Raw genomic sequence first — 21,773 nt, 5'->3', positions numbered from 1 at the left:
TCAGGGGCCTCACTACGAACACACGGATGTGAGGGACGAGTAGTCAGTGGAAAGGCTTTCAAGTCTGGCAACATCCAACGGTGCCTGGAGTCAAGTCACTTACCTTCCTGAGTCAATTTCCTTCTCTGTAAAATGGCTGTAACAATCATACTAACCTCACAAGGTTGCTTTTAGATAGAGATTAGTTAAAGTATTAGAGGATGCTTTGTAAACTGTAAAGTGGAAATTATTGTTGTTATGATGTGTATTTGGGATGGGCAAAAGATGGAGGGTACAGGAAGCCCTGAGACTTTGAAGATGACGACCGGCTAATTCTTTTCCTCTTTTGTTTTTTTTTTAAAGATTTTATTTTCCTTCTTCTCCCCAAAGCCCCCCAGTACATAGTTGTATATTTTTAGTTGTGGGTCCTAGTTGTGGCGTGTGGAACGTCGTCTCAGCGTGGCCTGATGAGCGGTGCCATGTCCACGCCCAGGATACGAACCAGCAAAACCCTGGGCTGCCGAAGCAGAGTGTGCAAACTTAACCCCTCAGCCACAGGGCGGCCCCACCCTCTTAAACTAACTGAAATAGTGCTGCCATCTCAGTCCAATAAATATTTGGGTAGCTACTATGTTCTAGGAGCTGTACTAGACAGTGGAGAAACAAAGATATAGGCCCTACCTCAGGCAGCAAGTGACATGAAAACAGATCATTTCAGTGCAGGTTCCAGAAGTGGGTATTTCTTATGTGGTAACGTTTAAGAACAGTAGGGCAAACTGGATGTTGATATGGCAAAATAATATTCATTTCTAAGTGTTTTTTTGAGAGATAACTCACATACCATAAAATTCACCCATGAAAAGTATATTCAGTGTTTTTTAGCTTATTTATAGGGTTATGTAACCATCTAATTTGAGAACATTTAAGCCTCCCTAAAAGAAACCCTGTACCTATTAGCATTCACTTCCCATCTCCCCCAACCTCTCTACAACCAGCTCGAGGCAAAGAGTAATCCACTTTCTGTCTATAGATTTGCCTATTCTGGACATTTTACATACATGGAATTGTACAATAAATGGTCTTTTATGACTTAGCATAATGTTTTCAAAGTTCATCACGTTGTACCAGTACTTCATTCCTATTTATGGCTAAACAAAATTCCATTGTATGGATGCACCACATTTTATTTATCCACTCCTTTGATGGACATTTGGGTTGTTTCCACTTTTTGGCTATTTATTATGAATAATGCTGATATGAACGTTTGCTTATGAGTTCCCACATGGACACACATTCTCCTTTCTCTTGGGTAGATCCTAGGAGTAGAACTGCTGGGTCAAATGGTAACTCCATGTTTAATATTTTGAGGAACTGCCAGCCTGTTTTCCAAAGTGGCTGCACCATTTTACATTCACACCAGCAATTTATGATTAAGGCAGTATTTCCAGGGGGCAGTCTAATGTGCCATTCCAAACACATCCTCAAAAGTTATCTCCATGGCTGCAGAAAAGACACCATATCACGCTCACCAACATGTGGACGACAGTGAGATACGAATGAATGGTTGATGCACTTGGTGATACAAATTTGAATCACTTTTTCTTTTCCACACTTTAGAGAACACAAAATGGATGGGTGAAGGGAGGGATGGGTGGAATCAGCTTTACAATACTGGTTCAGGAAGGAACCAATATCACAATCATTCATCATTCATTTGTAAATAGTTACTGAGCACCTAGTATGTCTCAGGTACCACAGTTAGCATTGGGGTAAAGGGAGCAAAAGAAGACAAAAATTCCTGCCCTCTGCATTCCAGCAGTGGAACAAAGACCAAAGACACACACACACACACACAAACAAACAGTATTCAAACAGCTGAAAGAGCTATAGAGAAAACACAAGCAGAGAAAGATGACAGAGTAGGAGGGTGAGCGACGTGGGTCCCTGGGAGAAGTGTCCCAGGTGAGAACCAGAAATGTCACCTGCCATGACAGACAGACCCTTGGTAGAACAGTGAAGGGTTACGAGCAAGGTTCTAGGGACCGGCCCCGTGGCCGAGTGGTGAAGTTCGTGTGCTCTGCTTCGGTGGCCCAGGGTTTCGCTGGTTCGAATTCTGGGCGCAGACATGGCACCGCTCACCAGGCCATGCTGAGGAGGCATCCCACATGCTACAGCTAGAAGGACCCACAACTAAAAATATACAACTATGTACCTGGGTGCTTTGAGGGGGAAAAAGAAAAATAAAATCTTTGAAAAAAAAAAAGAGCAAGGGTTCTAGAACCAGATGCCTGTGTTCAAATCCTAGCTTGGCACTTACAAGTTACATGACACAGGGTAAGCTACTTAACTTCTCTGGCCTTTGGTATCCTCCAGTGTACAATGGAAGTGCTAACAGTAACTTGTTTATAAGTCTCAGGGATTACTTGAGAAAATACCTGTAAAACACTTAGCACAGTACCTGACACACAGTCAGTGTCCTTCAACATTAGATGTTATTAATAACATCGCTTTAAAAGTGCTGCATTCTCAGAAATTAACAAGTGACTACTGGGTACAAAGAATTCCAATGAAGACTTCAGCAAAAGCCCAAGCATGCCAAGCATAGAGAAATATGCTTCCAGATTCCTGAAACAGTCAATCCCCAGTATGCAGGTCAGCCAATGACACTGCTTGCAAGCTTTCAGATGGTATGACTGTCATGTAATAAATCTTAAGAGTTCTCACTCTAGAGAAAAAGTTTCTTCATTGGCTTCTACCAGGATCCAGAAATGGGGATGTTTACTCACACTTTGGAGTGCTGGCACCCATTTCTAATATTTTTCTCCAAGAATCACTCAACTGGCAACTTCCTCACTGCTTTGTCTTATTCCTAGAAGGAGCTGAGCCTGTGTTCAGACAATCTGGCACTGAAAGAAACCTACTCTCTCCTACAGGAGCATGTTGGAAGGCGTCCTGCATTCCTTAAGGACTGTAAAGGGCCAAATGAATCAGGCTGTCAAGCTTCAATCCACCTGATCTAAGTAATCCGCTAATTTTGACAGGAGTTATTTGTCAACATGTAACAAGTTTTATAACTCTTATAACTGAAAACATAATTCCACTTTGGAGAATATGTTCAAGGGAGTTAGTGGCCCCCACACCCCCTTCCGCTACCGAAGTAATTTGTCCAAAGAGTTTCACAGCAGTGTCAGAAACAAAACAGTGATAAAGGAAGCCAACCTGAGTGTCCACCAACCACTGAAAGACTGGACAAATAATGGTGTCCCAACCCAAGGAAAACCTAAGCAGCCGACAACAATACACAATACTAGTAAGAAATAGCAACAGCAACCCTTTTCTGAGCACTACCTATCAATGAAGTAGGATGCTGGGGGCTTGGAAGAGTGCTTGGCATGGGAGACCCACGATTCTTTGCTAAATGAATAAAACTTTTCCCTGTTTTTGGTCTCTCTCCCTCCTGCACAGTGCTGGGAAAATTATCTTTCTACAACAACAAATCTTAGACCATCTTGCAATGCTTGAAACCTTCTATGACGCCTAGCTGTGTACAGGTTGTCAACTTCCAATGTCCTTTAACTTTGTATTCAATGCCCTGCTCAACCTGGCCTGGGTCTAACCTCTTCTCCAAAATACCAGAAGCAGAGAAGTTAAATGGTTAAGAACGTAGGCTAAAATTCCAGCCCTACCATCTACTAACCTACTGGACAAGTGACCTTAGACAGGTAATCTCCCTGGGCCTCAGTTTTCTCATCTGTAAAATGAGCGGTAATAGAGCACTCAAATCAAAGGGGTGTCACAAGGATAACAAAACTACTTATTACATGAAAAGCATTCAGAGTTGTTTCTGGCACACAATAATAAATGCCATTTCCTTCTGCCAAAAGCCATGAACTTCAGTCACCCCAATCTACTCCTTCTTCCCTAAACAAGCCATGCTCTGAATTTCACAAGCCCGGGCCTTTTCCACCCCTGTTGTTTTTAAGTCTATCACTGACTCACTGTGACTGTGTAAGTTCGTTAATGTGAATTTCCTTAGAGCAGAAATTACATCTTAATTCTTTAGAACGCATGGGATGCTGATTCACTTGATAAATGTTAAACCAGGATCATTACCTAAAATTAGTCATTTTAATAGTTTGTATTTACATAAGAAAGTTCAAAGTGACCCTTTAAAGTTCATTTGGTTTTCTTTTTCTGCTTACTTAAATGCTGACTTCTAAGAATAACTGAAGAATTGGAAAGCTTTGCTCCTCCCCAATTTTGCAGGCTCTCATTTGCCACCTACTCCTTTCTCACCATCACTCACAACAATAATGCCATAAATCCTGACTCCAGGGCAGTCAAAGTGAGCCTTAAATACTGTATAAAATGTAAGGGGCTATTATTACTACTACTATTGCTGCTTGCCTCTGCCAGTGTTTACCGGCAGGAACATGTCCAACAACACCGAGAGGGACTGCTTCCTCTGTCCCAGCCCTCCCCTCCCCCCACCTTTCCAGGGAGAAACGGTGAACTTCACAGGTTAAGGACAACATATTATCTCTCAACTGGAAACAGGTGGAAAATAAATGTCAAAGTTGCAAATGAAAATGAGATTGGTGGACAATTTGAAGTTTGGAATATTCTGAGGGCTTGGGAGGTTTGGGTGCTTTGTGGAAGGATAGAAACCAGTCAGTGCCGATACTGGGTTCTCAGAAGCCTAAGAAAGGCAGGAGGAAAGGCCTGCTTTTCAACACATCACCTGGGGCAAGTCTCATACCTAAGAAAGACAGTTACCTGCAGGGCCTAGATCCTTCCTGGCCTCGCTACTCTAGTCTAGTTCCATCACACTATGGACTAGACAACCATTAATCAGACCGCGCCCTGCCTTAGGAACACCTTCATACATAACGACTCAATGGGAAAACATGTTCCGAGTTCTAAACAACTGGCTTAGAGAAGGCCTTTTGGAAAAGGCCTCAGTCATAAGCTAGGGACTGCACAGAGTTGGAACTGGCTCCCTCTAGGGAGGATCTGCCAAGTATCGTGTCCTAAGTTTTGCAGTAAAAAGAAGCCAACTTCACTGAAATGAGTAATGTAGGATACTTGGCCAAATTCTCAGATCCAAATCTGGGTTAAGCAATAAAAAACATAATGGCAAGAAAACAAGAGGAGACTGGATGACAAATGGGAGAGGCTGGAAGCTGAGAAAGCTGTAGTCAGACACACCGAAGTTTGAAACCAGGCTTGGAGGGAGCAACTCACTTTCCCCTACTGCTCTTTTCCCGACAGCCTGGGGCTGACTCCGTATCACTATTGAGATCTCAGCTCAGGTATCTCAGATCCCTCAGAGGGCCTTCCCTGACAGTGCACTGTAAAGACAGCCCTGCCCTCATCCTGATTTATTTTCTTCTCTTTATAGCACTGAAATTACTTTATTGCTTCTTTATTGTCTGTCTCTCCTAAAAGAACATAAACTCCATGAGGAGTTTTACTCGTGTCCTGCTCACTAAGGTACACCTAGGCCTTGGCACAGTGTGGCACATGGAAGGCACACAATAAATATCTGGTGAATAAATAGGGCTGTTGTGTGAGGATTCAATGATGGAATAAACGATCTATCTATCTACTCACCTACCTACTGATCTGTGTCTGGTACAGTGTTACTACCCAGCAGCCCTTATTAAATGTTATAAAGGAAGCCAAACAGAAGATGACACTGCTATGAGTCAGCAAGCATTCACTGATCAATTTGTATACGCCTCACAGCTCAGGATAAACCAGGAGCACAAAACACAGTGCTTCCAGGAGGCAAAGCAAAACTCCGCTAAAGACTGACAGCAGCCTGAACGCTAACTTAAAGTCTGCAAATAGGTAAAAGCAGTTATGTGAGTGGATAAACTTCTTCAGTCAATGTTCAGAATTTATACAGAACTCCTCGAATCCACCTAACACTATGCTGATGTTGATTACGTGGGAAAAAACAGAGGAGTGGCAGTGGGGTGGGAAAGCAGAGAACGGTTTGGCATCTTCTCCCACAAAGTCAATAAAGGGCTCCAGTCCATCAGCATTACATTTCTGTGAAATCTTACCTGTACAGGGATTCAGAAGAAGAGTATACTGCTTTTGCAATATTTTGAGCATAGAGTTCTTTGACTCATATATAAAAATTGAGAAAGAGGTATTTATTTAAGAAAGTAGTTTTCAACCTGTTTTTTAAATAGCAGAGTGCTTTCGTGTAAATGAAATTTCACATGGGTCCTTAATACATTAAACAGATCAGCACAGCACTCGCCTGGTTGGAGCAAGGGTGAGGAAGGGTCTCCATCTTCTCAGCATTCCCCTCACCCTTGGAGGGAGCCCCTAACATCTCTGAGGAACACAACTGGTTTAAGGGGAAAGGGAAAGGAAGTCAGTATTTAGACAAGTAAATAAACGAATGGGAAGAGGGGAAAGCTTTCCTTAACGCGGAGGAAGGGCGCAGCTGGAAGGTCATCGCTTTGCAACCATCACGGCAAGGACTGGTTCAAGCAAGAGTCATCAACGGATGCTCAACCCCAGGAGGGACAGTTTGATAAGAAGCAGCATATTCCCATGATGCTCAAATTTCTCCCCATAGATTGCTCAGAAGGGAGCTTGTGCTTATCAGGGCACAAACATCACTGGTCCGTAGACTTCAAAAATGTGAATGTCATATAAGACAAAGAAAGGCTGTCTTTGTAAGACAAAGAAAAGCTGAAGAAGCGTTCCAGATTGCAAGATAAAAGAGACATGGTATCTAAATAGAATATATGATCCTTGGCTGGACCATGTACTGGAGGGAAACAAATACTATAAAGGACATTACTGGGACAATAATTCGGAATACCGATCATCAATTTGATAAAAGTACTGTTATTGGTATTAAACTTTCTGAATTTGATACTGTACTGTGGTTATGTAAGAGAATGTCCTTGTTCTTAGGAATCATATACAGAAGAATATGGTCTAACGGGGACATGCTATGTATGACCTACTCTCAAACAGTTGAGAAAGAAATACAGAATACAGCGTATTTACATATCCAGGGAGAGCAGTGGTTCTCAAAGTAGGATCCCTGGAGGATCATCAGCATCATCCAGGAACCTGCTAGAAATGCAAATTTTGGGGCTCCACCCCAGACCTGCTAAATCAGCTGCCTGGGGTGGGCCCAGGCGTCTGTTTTAACAAGCCTCCAGGGGATTCTGATACACACTAACATTTGAAAACCACTGATACAGAAAGAATGATAAAACAAAGGTGGTAAAATGTTAAAATCAGTAAATCTGGGGAAAGTGTAGAGAAGTATAGGGGAGTTTTCTGTATTATTATGGAAACTTTACTGAAAGTTTGAAATTGTTTCAAAATAAAAATTAACAACAATAAAAAGATTACCCCGGGGTACAGGGTACAGACGTGGAAAGGAAGAGGCCTTGGAGGCAAATCACGGGGCTCTCTGCCGTAACCTGCGCAGGAAGTGATGGGATCAGAACCAAGGCTGCTGCAACTCCAGTGTAGGCTGAGGAGGCGGGATGTCTGCACGGCTCTCAAACAGCAGATCTCCTTCTTGCAGAAAATATGGGCATCAAACCTACTAACCTGAATAGGAGAGTCCGGCAATTTCTAGGAAGAGGTCTTCTTCAGAAAAGCTTTCGGGGAGCATGAGGAAAGCAGTGGTCACAGCACTCCTGAGGTTCTTATCGAGGGCTGACCTAAGAGCAACATTCTCATTCATCGCTATGATTTTCACCTGAAAGAACCAGAACATTCAGAAGAAAAATTCCACAAGCGGACTGGTGCTCAAGCTCTGGGCTTACACACGCGCTGGAACTGTCCCAAACTCGAGCCCTGAAGATCCTGGAATACTAGACCAGCTGATAGGAAATAGTTATTATTTGAATAAGTAATCCCAGAGTCTGTTCTATGCCAAAATCAGAGAAATCATGACACAGGAAAGAAAACAAAATAAATATTTCTCTTAAATGAGGAAACTCTCCATGAGTTTTGAAAAAAAGAAGTCAGCACAAAAGAATAAATGTCTTTTGAGAAATTTAATATCTTTTTATTTTATAATTTCATTGTTCTTCACTTAATTTTATGATGGACAAAGGCATTTTACTTCTTTTTTTTTTTTTTTTTGAGGAAGATTATCCCTGAGCTAACTGCCGCCAATCCTCTTCTTTTTGCTGAGGAAGGCTGGCCTTGAGCTAACATCCATGCCCATCTTCCTCTACTTTATATGTGGGATGCCTACCACAGCACGGCTTGCCAAGCAGTGCCATGTCTGCACCCGGGATCCAAACCAGCAAACCCTGGGCCGCCGAAGCGGAACGTGCGCTCTTAACCGCTGTGCCACCAGGCCGGCCCCTACTTCTTTATTTAGAACACATCTCTGTTCTTATCCATACATAACCTGAGCAGTTCATGCTCTATTTAGAACTGATTTTGAACTTGACTAAGGAAAAAGGAAAGAAAATTAGCTACAGCACAAAGAACATAGGTTTTAGGGATAGGTATGGGCTCAAGTCCAGGTATTTACTAGCTGTGTGAATCTGGGCAAATTACTTAACTTCTCTGAACGTAAGTCCTCATCTATAAAATGGAGATAACAGGTGTGCATCAAAGAATTGTTATAAAGATGGAATGAGATAATAAATGTAAAGTGCCTAATGTACAGGTGAATGCCTTAATCAATTAAAAGGATTTTTCTCCTGAATACACAGCAGAAGCTACTGTCTTTGACTTTCCCCAAATCCATTAAAATACAAATTTCTCCAGTCTGCTCTGAGATTCTCAGTTTTAAAGAGTGCACTGTAGTTAAAAGAACGTGTTCAGGTCCCAGCTCCACCTCCTACTAGCTCTGTGACTATGGGCATAATTCCTTATCAGTAAAATGCGGCTCATGACAGAATCAAGCTCATAAGGTTGCCGGGAAAATTAAATGAGATATTGCATATGAACCCTTAGCTGAAGTGAGCCTCCTTGTGTTTCCTGGTGCACAAGGCATGAGTTTCTCTGGCCCAAAGTTCTCTCCCCTTTAGTGAGCATCGGAATCACCTGGAGGGCTTGTTACAACATGTTAATAGGCCCACCCTCCAGAGTGTCTGATTCAGGGGGCCTGGGTGAGGCCTGAAAATGTACATTTCTTACCAGTTCCCAGGTAATGTTGATGCTGCCGGTGCAGAGACCACATTGTGAGAACCCCTGCTCTAGGGTACAGACTTAGAAGCAGAATTGCCAAATTGCTCTCCGGAGTGGTTGTGCCAATTTGCACTCCTGCCATAATCTTTTTAAACCATCATGCTGCTTCTGACTGATTTTCTAAGCAAGGAAAGGGTCTAGAAGACCCTAATAAGGACTTCCGTATATCTGAAATGTACCCACCATCTCTAAACCATTTAGTGCTATCACCAAATTTTCCTCTTAGTCTAGAAAATAGAGCTTAAGTTGCCTTTTGTCAAACAGGGATCATTTCTGACAAAATTAAGATGGCACATAAAAGAGACAAATATTGTGAGAAATTCCAAATTAAAATGTTATTAGCAAGGAAAGAGAAAGATGTATATCTCAAAGTAGTTTCTTCTCTTTTTTCTTAATTGTAAAAAGAAATATTATAAAACATAACTATTTTATAAATCAGTCTTAAGACCCTAAATTCTATCTTTTATTTTTGTCCCTACTTTTTTTCTAAGGGAATATTTATAACATAAAAAACTCTCATATGGTAAGTCATGCTGATTTACTCAATACTACCACCTCCTCCCTCGTAATTACAAGGGCTTATTAGCTCTTAATTAAGCCTTTCAGCACTTGGGTGAGTTTAGTATTATTGCAATCATCTGCAGAAAGTAAAACCGAAGAGGAGCCCGGTAGCATGACTTGCCCAAGGTTGCATCATGAGTTGATGGCAAAAATCAGGGTAACACCCTTATACTTGGCAAATCCAGCTCTAAATATTTTGAATTATTCTCACGCATTCAGTTAGGGATCTGTTCTGGTTAACTTTTTTTTTTTTAAAGATTTTTTTTTTTCCTTTTTTCTCCCCAAAGCCCCCCTGTACATAGTTGTATATTCTTCATTGTGGGTCCTTCTAGTTGTGGTATGTGGGATGCTGCCTCAGCGTGGTCTGATGAGCAGTGCCATGTCCGCGCCCAGGATTCGAACCAACGAAACACTGGGCCGCCTGCAGCGGAGCGCGCGAACTTAACCACTCGGCCACGGGGCCAGCCCCCTGTTCTGGTTAACTTTTTATCTTGAAAGATGATTAAAACAAATGGTGAAATCCTAAAGTAACTCCTATGTTTACGCCTTGAATAACTTCTCCAAACCTGTCTTCCATAAAGAATCATGGATCTAGGGGGCAACCTCCTCATCTGACTAACAGGGAAACTGAGGCACCAAGGATTAAAAGATTTCCCCATGAGAAGCAGTGGCTGGACGAGGACAAAGGTCCCTGATTTCTCCAGAGCTCCTTCCACAACCCTGTGAAGCCTCTTTACCTCCAGGTTCTCCTCAACAATTCTTCATCCTCTCTCTTTTTGGTGGCTTTACAGAAACTTAATGAAAACAGAAGCTATTCTGAGATGCTAACAAATCAAAGATGCAAAAAAAGAGTGAGTGCTTGGGAAAATTTTCCTATTTAACGAAATGCCATTTGTTCTCCAAGAAAGTTGTTCTACTTAGGTTGTAAAAAAGCAGTCTGCTATTGAAGGTTAAGAGAGTGAAAATAAAAGCAGCCTCACTCAAAGGGAAACTGTCAATTCAGAAGACTCTGCCACTGTCCTGCTCTGGTTGTCCAGTGTGAGGTGAACCAGGAGCTGGTCTCAGTAACACTGCTATTTGTCGTTCAGAAAGAAAAGCCAGTGAACTCCTGGGACACTGCCAGAGAGGCCTGAGAGAAAAAGAAAGTCCTCAGATTTGTGAATAGCTGTTTGTATCTTACTGGGAATGCCCCGACCTGAACCGCACAGGCAGCATCAGCACGACTGCCAAGGGGAAAATCTTTACTGAGAGGAAGGGGCAACACTCGAGGGGACTTGCAAAAGCCCAACTCAAGAGATTTGTGAGTACCTTTCAAGACACAACAAGAGAAAGTCACTGTGGCTCTCTAACACAGGTCACAGGGAGAGAGAACTCGAATTGCAGAGTGAAGTCACAGTCACAAAGAACACAGCCCTACCTACTCTTCAAATACTCCACTAACCAATGACACTTCCGCAGACGTTTTCCATCACAAATGACCAAAAGGCTAATCTGTCCAAACGGTGTTGCTCGAGAGCCGAGAAAGAACAAGGAACATTAGAGCTGGATGAAAACTTACTAATTATCTACCTGGTGGACTGTGGGCTCTTCCAGGACACGCAATGTGGTGCTATTTTACTCCTTTGGCATACACAGAGGAGAAACTTTGTTGTCTTTTGAATAAGAAAATGAATGGCACAATCTTTGCATTTCAAAGGCTAGAGGCCCAAGGATTTGCTCACAGCTGGGCAGAGCCAAGACTAAGCAGCCAGGTTTTCCAACTCCCATACAGGGATCTTTTATACCACTGGGACTCTTCTATTCACAAAAGTAAATCAATAAAGCTACAATATAGTGATGGTTGCAAAACTGTGAATATACTGATACCCGTTGAATTGTACACTTTAAATGGTTGAAGTATGGTATGTGAATTATATCTCAATAAAGCAATTATTTAGAAAAGCTATATTACTAGCAAATAGAAAATATATTGCAATGAATGCATTAAAATCTTAACACAGCGGCAAAACACCATTGTATGCCAACATGGATGCTTTAAAAATTCTAGCCAAATTATCTATATGCTAAAATAATATTAAATACAAAAATCCAAACTTATGTTAAATAAATTAGGGAAATGACTATTAATATTACTTTATAGTTCTTTTGACTTAAAAAAGGATTGATCACAAGGTTCTATTAAATACTTAAAATTTCATGGTTCTTTACTTGGAAGATGACTCAGAAACTTAAGTCTGCACTAGAAATAAAAAAGGGTTAACTCCTGAACTATGAGGTAAGTTAAAGGTAAAGTATGACAGAAATTTAATTTACATTCAACTTTTTCCAGAAATGTCCATCTTTTTAAGCAAGGTAGTCCTTTACATTTCTTTTTGTTTTTTTTCTTTTTTTGTGGGCAAGATTGGCCCTGAGCTAACATCTGTTTGCCAGTCTTCCTCTTTTGTTTCTTTTTTCCCTGCTTGAGGAAGATGGTCCCTGAGCTAATATCCACGCCAATCTTCCTCTACTTTGTATATGGGATGCCGCCACAGCATGGCTTGATGAGTGGTGTGTAGATCCACACCCAGGATATGAACTGCAAACCCTGGGCCACCAAAGTGGAATGATCTTAACCACTACGCCACTGGGCTGGCCCCTCTTTTTTTCTTTTACTAATAAACTTTATTTTTTAGAGCAGTTTAGATCACAGCAAAACTGAATGTAAAGTAAAGAGAGTTCCCAAATATCTTCTGTATATTCCTTTAAATTGCTGGCGATTGAGAAATTCTATTCTATTTGCAATGTGGAAGATAATTTTAGAGCTCTAGACAATATAATTTAATGTAGCTTCTTTTTTTAAAACACACAAAAACAAAGAATTCACTCATATTATTACAATTCTTTCTTAAGACATTCACCCATTTTTGGGGTCCAAAATGCTACCGACACTTTCTTTTCATCAGATTTATTCATTTGATTAATATTTGCTGCCACCTAGAGGTGAAAATAGTTTGTGTAAAGATAGTTATCACTGAGAATTTTCTGGTCAACAGTGATTTCCACTAGAAAGGAAACCAGGGGGCAGGAGTGGGTGGAAGAGTTAATTCATCTCTTTATTATTTTCTATTTCCTTTTTTTTTTTAACCATATATTATGTTTAACACTTCCAAATGATTTTTTAAGATAGGCTAATTTTCTTGTGCTAGAAGGGATCGTCATTGCTGTAACATTTTCTTAGCTGAGAAACGCAGTTCTGCCTGTACGACTACAGCTGCTACTACTTGTCTTGAATTGTTATTTTTATTTTATCAGGATATATGACATTTAGATGAAATCTGAGGTCATTTTCAGAGCTTACATTCTGAGATTTCATGGCGTTTGAGTTTTCTAAAACCAATTTAAAAAAAATTGAAACATTCCAAGTACATAAAGCAGAGTACAGAGAATAACATAACACTTTCACATTCAATATTCATTTTATCTCAAAATAACTGAGCTGGGCTAGGACAGAGAGAAGGGCAAGACCACTTCCTAAGTGTCTACGAAGTGCCAGGCACTTATTTTAGATCTAGGCATTTCTCAATTGCCTTTTGAGGTCAATGTCATCAGCCTCATCAACAGGTGAGTCGGGAAGATTGAGCCACTGGTTCAGGGTCAGAGCGGGCTTGGTCCGGGACCACACCCTAGATCTGTCTGATTCTAAAATACCTGCGTTCTTGCCAGCATTACCATTCAGCTTCCACGTTTCAACACCTTTGTGAAGTAGGCAGAGCAAGTATTGTTGTCCCCATTCTACAGATAAATTGCCTGAGGCTCAGGAAGAAAAGTTGCCCAAGTTCATCTAAACAGCCAGTAAGTGCAGGAACAAATATGACCCAAGGCTTCTAATCCCATGTTCATTACTCTTCCCATCAAGCTACATATTTTATAAGTTAAAAAGAAAAAAACGGGGAAAAAAATGAGTATTTACAAATTTTCAATTGCATATATTTGCTTGACTATGAGCTTTACTAGTTATCCAGCCTGGAGACGAGACATTCATCGGTATAGATATGAAATTATTTTAGTAAGCCTATTGTTTATGGACTTTTTAAAAAATGTTTTTACTGAATAAAAACTTACCTATAGGGAAGTGCACAAATGTAATGGGTTACAGCTTGATACACTTAAAAATATGTATATACTCGTGTAAAGCCCAGATCAAGTGTTTCTGGATGTTTTAATGAGCTATACTATTAAATTTAAACCCAGGTGCAAGGCAAGAGAATCTCAATGGTCCATACATATCAATAAAGAGATTTTTATGACACAACCCAGCGAGCCCAAGCTGTATAAGTCTCTAATTTACTGCCAGAACTGACAAAAGCAGCAGCAGAGTCACTCTCTTGGGAGACACTTGAGAACAACCATGTTCCCTTTTGTGGGGCTGAGACCCTCTGACAGCACAGAGAAAATTTTTCCTTGCTGTGAGATTAGTACTGTGACTAGTTCACATCGTTCTTAAACTGTGAAAAGACACCTGCTCAGATAACAGACTATGTGTCTGCAGAAAAGAGGAAACACGGGGGCCAGCCCAGTGCGGCAGTAGTTAAGTGCCCATGTTCCGCTTCTCAGTGGCCTGGGGTTTACCAGTTTGGATCCCGGGGGCAGGCATGGCACTGCTTGGCAAGCCATGCTGTGCGTCCCACATATAAAGTAGAGGAAGATGGGCACGGATGTTAGCTCAGGGCCAATCTTCCTCAAAAAAAAAAAAAAAAAAGAAGAAGAAGAAGAAGAAGAAGAAATGTGGTATTTGTAAATACTTGTCAAAAATTCAAGTCCTCTCCCACTTTTTTCTGTTTTGGTTTGTTTTCTGTTTCTATTAAAGCACAGGGAGAAGCCCCCCCCAAAATGAAGGGAGAAGTTATGAGAGGATCTCACCATCAGCCTGAGGAGGCTAATAAAGGGGATCAGAATCCAGCCCTCTCGGAGTGACCATCTGGTTCCTTCACTTGTTCAACAGGTACTTGCTGAAAGCTTACCAGGCACTGTCCCAGGTGCTGCTGGGACACATCAGAGGACAACAGTGCCCCGTGGCACTTAAATTCTAGAAGAAAAGCTGATCTGGGTCCTGCTGACAGAGGCTCCACAGAGGCACTGGGCACCTCCTCTGCCATCCTCCCCCAGCCTAAATGGACCGACTCTGAGCCCGATCCATTCAGACAACTGAAAATCTTTAGAGAGAGGGCAGGACCAGTAACATCTGAATATTGTTTGGCCGTGATTCTGTAGGAGGTAAATGGAGTCTGAAACTCATTTCTATCTCCTGGAGTTCCATCTCACTGCAGTCACAAAGATCAAAGTAAGGCCGGGTTTAGAGAGGACAGACATCCCTAAACGTGGCAGCCAACAAAACACTCACTCACCGGCTTCTGGAGTCGTCCAGCAACGTATAAGTTATTCCAGTCGAGGAGATCTTCAATCAGAACACTGGTGCTAATAACCCCATATTTGATAAGCTAAAAAAGAAATGGGCATGAAAAAGAGGAAATATCACATTACTGCTTAGGGAAACACAAAATATAAGGAAATAAATTTCTGACTAGAATAGTACTTTGACTTCTGAAGTCACTCAAAACGCCTACCTTGTAAAAACAGACATCTCCACCAAAACCCTTGGCAGAGGATTAGTTTCCAAGACTGATGTGTCCTCTCAGGTATGCGTGGTGAAGTGACCGATGTTCTAACTTAGGCTCTTGTAACGTTAACAGCAGAATGGCTCTGAGAGGCTATCTAGTACTGGTCCTCGATGGATTGGAAATAAAAAACTTGTCCTTCACCACAGTTTGAGAAGCGATGACACAGTCCATGCTTCTCATTTGAGAAATAAGAAACCTGAGGCTCAGAAAGAATAAATGACATGCCCAAGGTCATGAGTAGCAGAGTCAAAATTAGGTCCCTGGATTTCAGTCTGGGCTTCCAATGTTTGTTTCATCACAAAAGACAAGAAATTTTCTTTAATTAAAAGTTTTCACTGACATCCTTTACAAGATGAATTTCTCTTTCGCTACTATTTGAAACACTGTTATAATTACCAAGCAACGTCCAAAAATAAAACCTCTTTATCAGTGCTAAACACATGGAATTATGGTCAACCTCATTTCAGTAGTAATTTGTACAAACTCTGAAAGCAGTTGTTGCAGTTCACAAAATCCAATTTGCTTCAACAAACACCTTCAGACTCACTCCTGAACTTCAGTATCCAAACAGCCTTCTCAGGCTGCAAATATCTAAGAAGTATCTAAAGAATTTCAATTAAAAAGTACAGTCCCTTTGGTATATAATTATGCCCAAACATTTGGTTACTGGAGCTTGTAATACGGTTTGAAACTACTAATTAGAGATAGGCTCAGCATAATATTAATTATGGAGAAAGAACAAAGCTACGTGTTTGGCTGACTAAAGCGGATGTGGAAGGCTGTGCTGTTCCAATGCCCTTCTTCACTCCGCTCTGGCCGCAGTATTGCAGAAAGCCCTTCTTGCTGTAGGCACGTAACAACTGGGACATAATGAAAACACCACCAGCCTGGAAGTTGGAGCCTGTCACAAACCAGCTGCGTGACCTTATGAAAGTCACCTCCTCTGTCTAAACCTTGGTTTCCTCATCTGCAGTTGGAATCGGACTGGACTTAACCAGAAAAGTAAATATATGGCCCAAAGGCTATGCAGACATCACCAATCAATCACAGCACTCAATCCTGCCAAGTTCAGATAGGTCTTCAAAATCTTTCTGAAGTCAGTACTCCACCCTCCTGCCCTTCAAAGTGTGGTCCATTGACCTGTAGCATCCGTATCCCCTGGGAGCTTGTAAAAAAAATGCAGAATCTCAGGCTCCATCCCTGAGAGACTGAATCAGAATCTGCATTTCAACAAGATCCTCAGGTGATCCGTCTGCACATCACAGTTTGACTGCTGTAAGCAATCAGCAGCATGAGCAGAATTGGCACAGCTGGCAGAACCGGTGTGTCGTCCCGAGCCCAGCTAATTTCTAGGAGGCGTCTGACTTAGTCCCCCATTGGTCCTCTCAGGCTAGGATTCTGCCTAGTTCTCGAGAGCCCTCTTAGGGATTGGACTCCTTCATCTGAAAGACAGTTTGGCAGGTTCCTGCTGTCAGACAACTCTCTGCTGGCATCTGTGTACTCTACCTGTGCTCCAACAACCCATCATTAAATTCCACCCACCTGCTGGCACCAAGAGGTTCCCACCACTTGGCACCACATGCTCCCAACCACTTGTGATACCCTCTTCACTTCCATCTTCCTCCTGGGAGTGTCTGCCCCTCCGTACAGATAACATTAATCCCCACCCTGATCCTTAATGGGCCTGCCTATTCCTCCCACTGACCAAATCAGTGGTTCTCAAAGTGTGTTTTCCACACCAGCAGCATCAGCATCATTTAGAAGCTTGTTAGAAATGCAAATCCTCATTGCTAAGAGAGTAAATCTTTTTTTTTCTTTGAGCAGAGAACTGATTTTAAAAGATGTTTCCAGCTTTACTGAGGTATATTTGACAATCAAAAATCATATATATTTAAGGCATACAACCTGATGAGCTGATACACATGTACATTGTGAGAGTAAATCTGAAAAGTTCTCATCACAAGAAAAAAAATTTGTAAGTGTGTGTGTTACACATGTTACACGGATGTTAACTAAACATATTGTGATCACCTCATAATAAATACATATATCAAATCACTATGTTGTATTCCTAAAACTAACACAATGTTATATGACAATTATATCTCAATTAACAAATGCACACCCTTAAACCGCACCCCACACCTACTGAATTAGAAACTCTGGGGGCGGGGTCCAGCAATCTGCACATCCAACAGGTACTCCAGGGGATTTTTTTTTTTTTTTTTTTTAAAGATTGGCACCTGTCAGGGCAGGCCGAGTGGTTAAGTTTGCACGCTCCACTTCAGCAGCCCAGGGTTTCGCTGGTTCGGATCCTGGGCGCAGACATGGCACCACTCATCAGGCCGTGTTGAGGTGGCATCCTAAATACCACAAATAGAAGGACCCACAACTAAAAATATGCAACTATGTACTGGGGGCTTTGGGGAGAAAAATGAAACAAAATCTTAAAAAAAAAAAAAGACTGGCACCTGAGCTAACAACAGTTGCCAATCTTCTTTTTTTTTCCCTCCCTGCTTTTTCTTCCCCAAATCCTCCCAGTACATAGTTGTGTATTTTAGTTGTGGGTCCTTCTAGTTGTGGCATGTGGGACGCCACCTCAGCATGGCGTGATGAGCAGTGCCATGTCTGCACCCAGGATCCAAACCAGCGAAACCCTGGGCCGCCAAAGCAGAGCGCAAGAACTTAACCACTTGGCCACGGGGCTGGCCCCAACTCCAGGGGATTTTAATGCACACTAAAATTTGAGAACCACATGGCCAAAGGCAAAAAATAAAGACAGACATGCCTGACCACCTTCTCACACTACAATCACAGTCAAGAGAAGATGAGGACTCCAGCTACTGCTCTGTCCCTGGGTTCAAGACAGCCAGCGGGAGTGTGGACATTTCCTGACTGCCAGAACACACATATTTAGCTGGTATTCTAATAACAAAGGTGAACAGTTGCCCAAGTTAAGACATAGGCTGGAAGTCACCTACCCTCCCATCACATGTGATCAGTGGATTGTAGTAAACTCCAGCACCATAGTTATTCTGGACAGATGTGATAATCTTGGGTCCAAAAACTTTCAGGAAAGAGTAATGGTTCCAATTTTTCTTCAGGTTCTTTGAATGCCATGCAACAGGGTTGTCTACTGTGAACACAAAGTCCAGCATGGCAGCCTGGGAGGTGAAAAAAGAGAAGATTTTAGTTTGGATTCCTAAGAAAGGCACCTAGATAGAGTGGAAAGCTCTAAAATTCTGTGCCATTAGGATTAATAGGAGACCTGGGGTTGTCATCAGACATTTAAGCATGTCTCTGGAACCAATCTGAGCTTTGTTTTCATCAATACAAATAACAGCAATGCTGACAACATGTATTGTTGTTCTGGCGCTCATCAACACTTTATATATTACATATACAGTAACTCACATTATCTTCAAAGCAATCCTGCCAAGTAGGTACTGTTTCTATCCCAATTTTATAGAAAAGGAAACCAAGGCACAGAGTAAGTTCCTTGCCCAAGGACGCATAGCTAGTGAGTAGCAGACAAAAGTAGTCTGGTTCCAAATTCTGGGTGCTGCACCACCATGCTACATGCCTTTCAGCCAAATGTAGCCAAAAGGCTCCACTTGTCTTCCAGATCAAATAACACCCTATGGATAAGGTCTATAAAGTATTCTGTAATGGGAAATAAGTTATTTCAACTCTCACTCATTCACCAACCACTCACTGAGCACCTACAATGAGCTCTGATAGGTCCTGGGACAGAAGTAAGGAGCTCAGGGTCTACTGGGGAGAACAGACAAATTATCACTAAGCTGACTCGACAGTGGAATGCAAAACGTACTAACTTCATTCAGAATGAGGTCAGGAGAACAGGAAAGAGAAATTTTCCTATAAAATTACATTTTCCAAGACTCAGATTTATCAGTCTTGAAGAAGGTGCAAGAGTTAAGCAGGCTTGGGGAAAGTAATAGGAAAAGCCTGAGGAAGGGGAGAGAGCCCTGTTAGAGGAGAACGCTCCTGTGGCTAAGAGAGCGGGGCAAGTTCTGGGAGCTGCACTTAGTTTGATTATGGCTGGAACAGAACCCAGGCAGGGAGTGGCGAGAGATGGGACCAGAGAGGGAGGTGGTTGCCATGCCAAGAAATTCTCCTGCAGAAAAGCTCATTGGAGGGAGGGGGTACTAAGGGTAGGAAAATCACATAGGGTAAGTGTAAGATTCCACGTGAGAAATGAAAAGAAGATGTTAACTAAGGCACTGAGGGTAGGGACTGATCTGAGAGACTAGGCGTGGAATCTCCAAGACTTGCTAACTTGTAGGGAATGAGAGTGAGGGAAAGGGAAAGAAGGACCTACTCTGGGAGGGAATTCCAGATCTGCTCAAAGGAAAATCTTCATGGAAAAATGAAGAGGCAGCCATAGCATCAGGAAGCTAAGGCCTGCTCTGAGTTTCCCACAGTGTGATCCACAAACCACTGGTGATACTAAACATCTGGGGAGGACATGTTTTAAAAAAATTTCTAACTATGTTAATCTATGTTAGAAAAAATAACTAGTCGATAATTTCTTATATACCTATAATCTATAATTTCTCATATGCTGTCAATTTAAAGACCAGTATTACTTAAATACTCCTAAATGTGGGAAACACGAAATCCAAGCATCAGTATAGATGGCCTCACCAGGAAGTGAGCAGGTGAACTTTAATCGGAAGACAGATTACAGCCAGGTATCCAAATCCAGGAGGTCCTATTGCAATCTGCACATTTTCATTTCCTTAGTTTACCACAGATGACAACAAACTGTTGTCAGGCTGTGCACGAATTCCAGCAAGTAGAAATCCAGTTCAGAACACGGGTTATACACACACACAGTCTCTCTATTCAGACTTTTGCTCCTTTTATGTTAACTCAACAAAAGCTCTAAAGCCTTTCCAGAGAAAGTCAATAACAGCCTCATTTAAGTGGAAAATATTTGCCTTCCACTCTTCTGCCGTGTCTTGAAATTTGTCTCTACTTTGAAAGCAAACTTTTCCCCCCTTTTCAAGAGGGGGAAAAAAAGGTGGAATCACAAAGAAAACTGTACCCTCACAGCCGTTGTGCTCAGCCAACTTTGAAGCGTTACAACACCTAGTCCTAAACATACTTTTGTTAAATGGCCTGAGCATGAATAAATATACTAGTCACCCACTAACTTTTGCTGTTAGTTAACTTCACTGCACCTGCCCAGGTCCTACAACCAGTCGTCAGCTTCCTGAAGTGAGGAGGATCATTCTGTGTTTCCCCCCACAGCTATCCATGTGACTCTCAAGCTTGGCTGCGCATTTAAATGACCTGCAAAGTATTACAAATTCCTGAAGCCCAGCCCTCATCCCCGACCAATTAAATCAGAATCCCAGTAGGTAGAAATTTTTAAAGCTTCCCAGAAAACTCCAATGTTCGGCCACGGCTGAGAACACTGAACTAGCACCTGGCAAGTATTTTTCCTTCCTTTCTTTTTCTTTCCTCTGCAGCAGCTTTTCCCCCCGCATCACTGCATCTCCTGCTCTAGACCGGAGTGGACTCCTACTTAAACTTCAAAACTCAGCTAACGCTGTCGTTGCACTAGCAACACTTTCGTACGGTGTGTACTTTACTAGTTGATACGTGCAGTGCGCAGAGTGGACAGGCAGCTCTGGGGCTCTGGAGGGATCGAAGGAAACGGGAACTCGTGAGGACACGCCGATGCCCGGCGTGGGGCTGGCCGCGGGCCGGGCTCACCTTCTGGTTTGAACTGGGCCCCGCCTGGCGGTACACCCCGGAGCCGTAGGCGAAAGCCAGACTCAGCTCCTCGGGGAAGTGAGACAGGATCTTGCGCAAGGCCACCCCCGAGCTCTGCAGCGCCTGCAGCGCCATGCGGCCGGGGCTCACGGACCGGGAGCCTCGGCGGAGCAGAGCCGGGCAGAGGACAGCGGGCCAGAGATGCCGCGGCAGGCGGTTACACGTGGGGAGAGAGAAGTCGGGGACCAGCCCCAACGGGAGAAGGCTGGGGCCGGGGGTGGGAACCGGAGGGACCGGCAAGGACTGGGGTCGGTGGGCTCGGGCACAGGCTCCGGGGGGGGGGCGGGGCTCGTGCCGGCGGAGCAGCCGGCCACCAGGGGCCACGCCCCTCACACGCACACGCGCTTCCAAGGCGCAAGAGAAGGCGCTCGCCGGCGTGGGAGGCGGCCAGGGCCTTGTGGAGACCCCTGGTGGTCGGAGGAGCGTGCTGCAGGCTGGCTGCCTGGAACCTGGCCCTCTGCAACCGTGATTCGGCAAATGGGTGGGGGAGCGTGTCAGCTGACTGCACCGCTTTGGGGCCTTTAGAGGCTTTTTTTGTTCTCGGGTTAACCCACGTTTTAGTAAATGACAATA

At 42.8% G+C, this 21,773-nt stretch overlaps 1 protein-coding gene across 4 annotated transcripts in view; it reads right to left on the bottom strand.

Moving 5' to 3' along the window:
- Positions 1-21,550, bottom strand: part of TAMM41 (TAM41 mitochondrial translocator assembly and maintenance homolog) — a 46,708-nt gene extending 25,158 nt beyond the window's left edge. For 3 of the 4 annotated variants that reach the window (XR_011426825.1, XM_003363033.5, XM_014731418.3), the window contains exons 1-4: positions 21,141-21,550; positions 18,377-18,559; positions 15,123-15,215; positions 7,576-7,726 (exon numbers count right to left, since the gene is read on the bottom strand). Coding sequence is in view for 3 of the 4 variants with exons in the window: in XM_003363033.5 (XP_003363081.1) it covers positions 7,576-7,726; positions 15,123-15,215; positions 18,377-18,559; positions 21,141-21,275 (562 nt within the window). In the remaining variant the exon portion in view is untranslated. Of the gene's footprint in view, positions 1-7,575; positions 7,727-15,122; positions 15,216-15,341; positions 18,560-21,140 lie in introns of all 4 variants that reach the window. The other variant, XM_023619954.2, reaches the window with a different exon arrangement.
- Between the last annotated feature and the right edge of the window lie 223 nt (positions 21,551-21,773).

Source organism: Equus caballus, chromosome 16 (assembly GCF_041296265.1).
Source record: "Equus caballus isolate H_3958 breed thoroughbred chromosome 16, TB-T2T, whole genome shotgun sequence".
Classification (NCBI taxonomy): Eukaryota; Metazoa; Chordata; class Mammalia; order Perissodactyla; family Equidae; genus Equus; species Equus caballus.
Note: the sequence above shows the minus strand (reverse complement) of the source record. Positions and strands in the feature narration are given on the sequence as shown.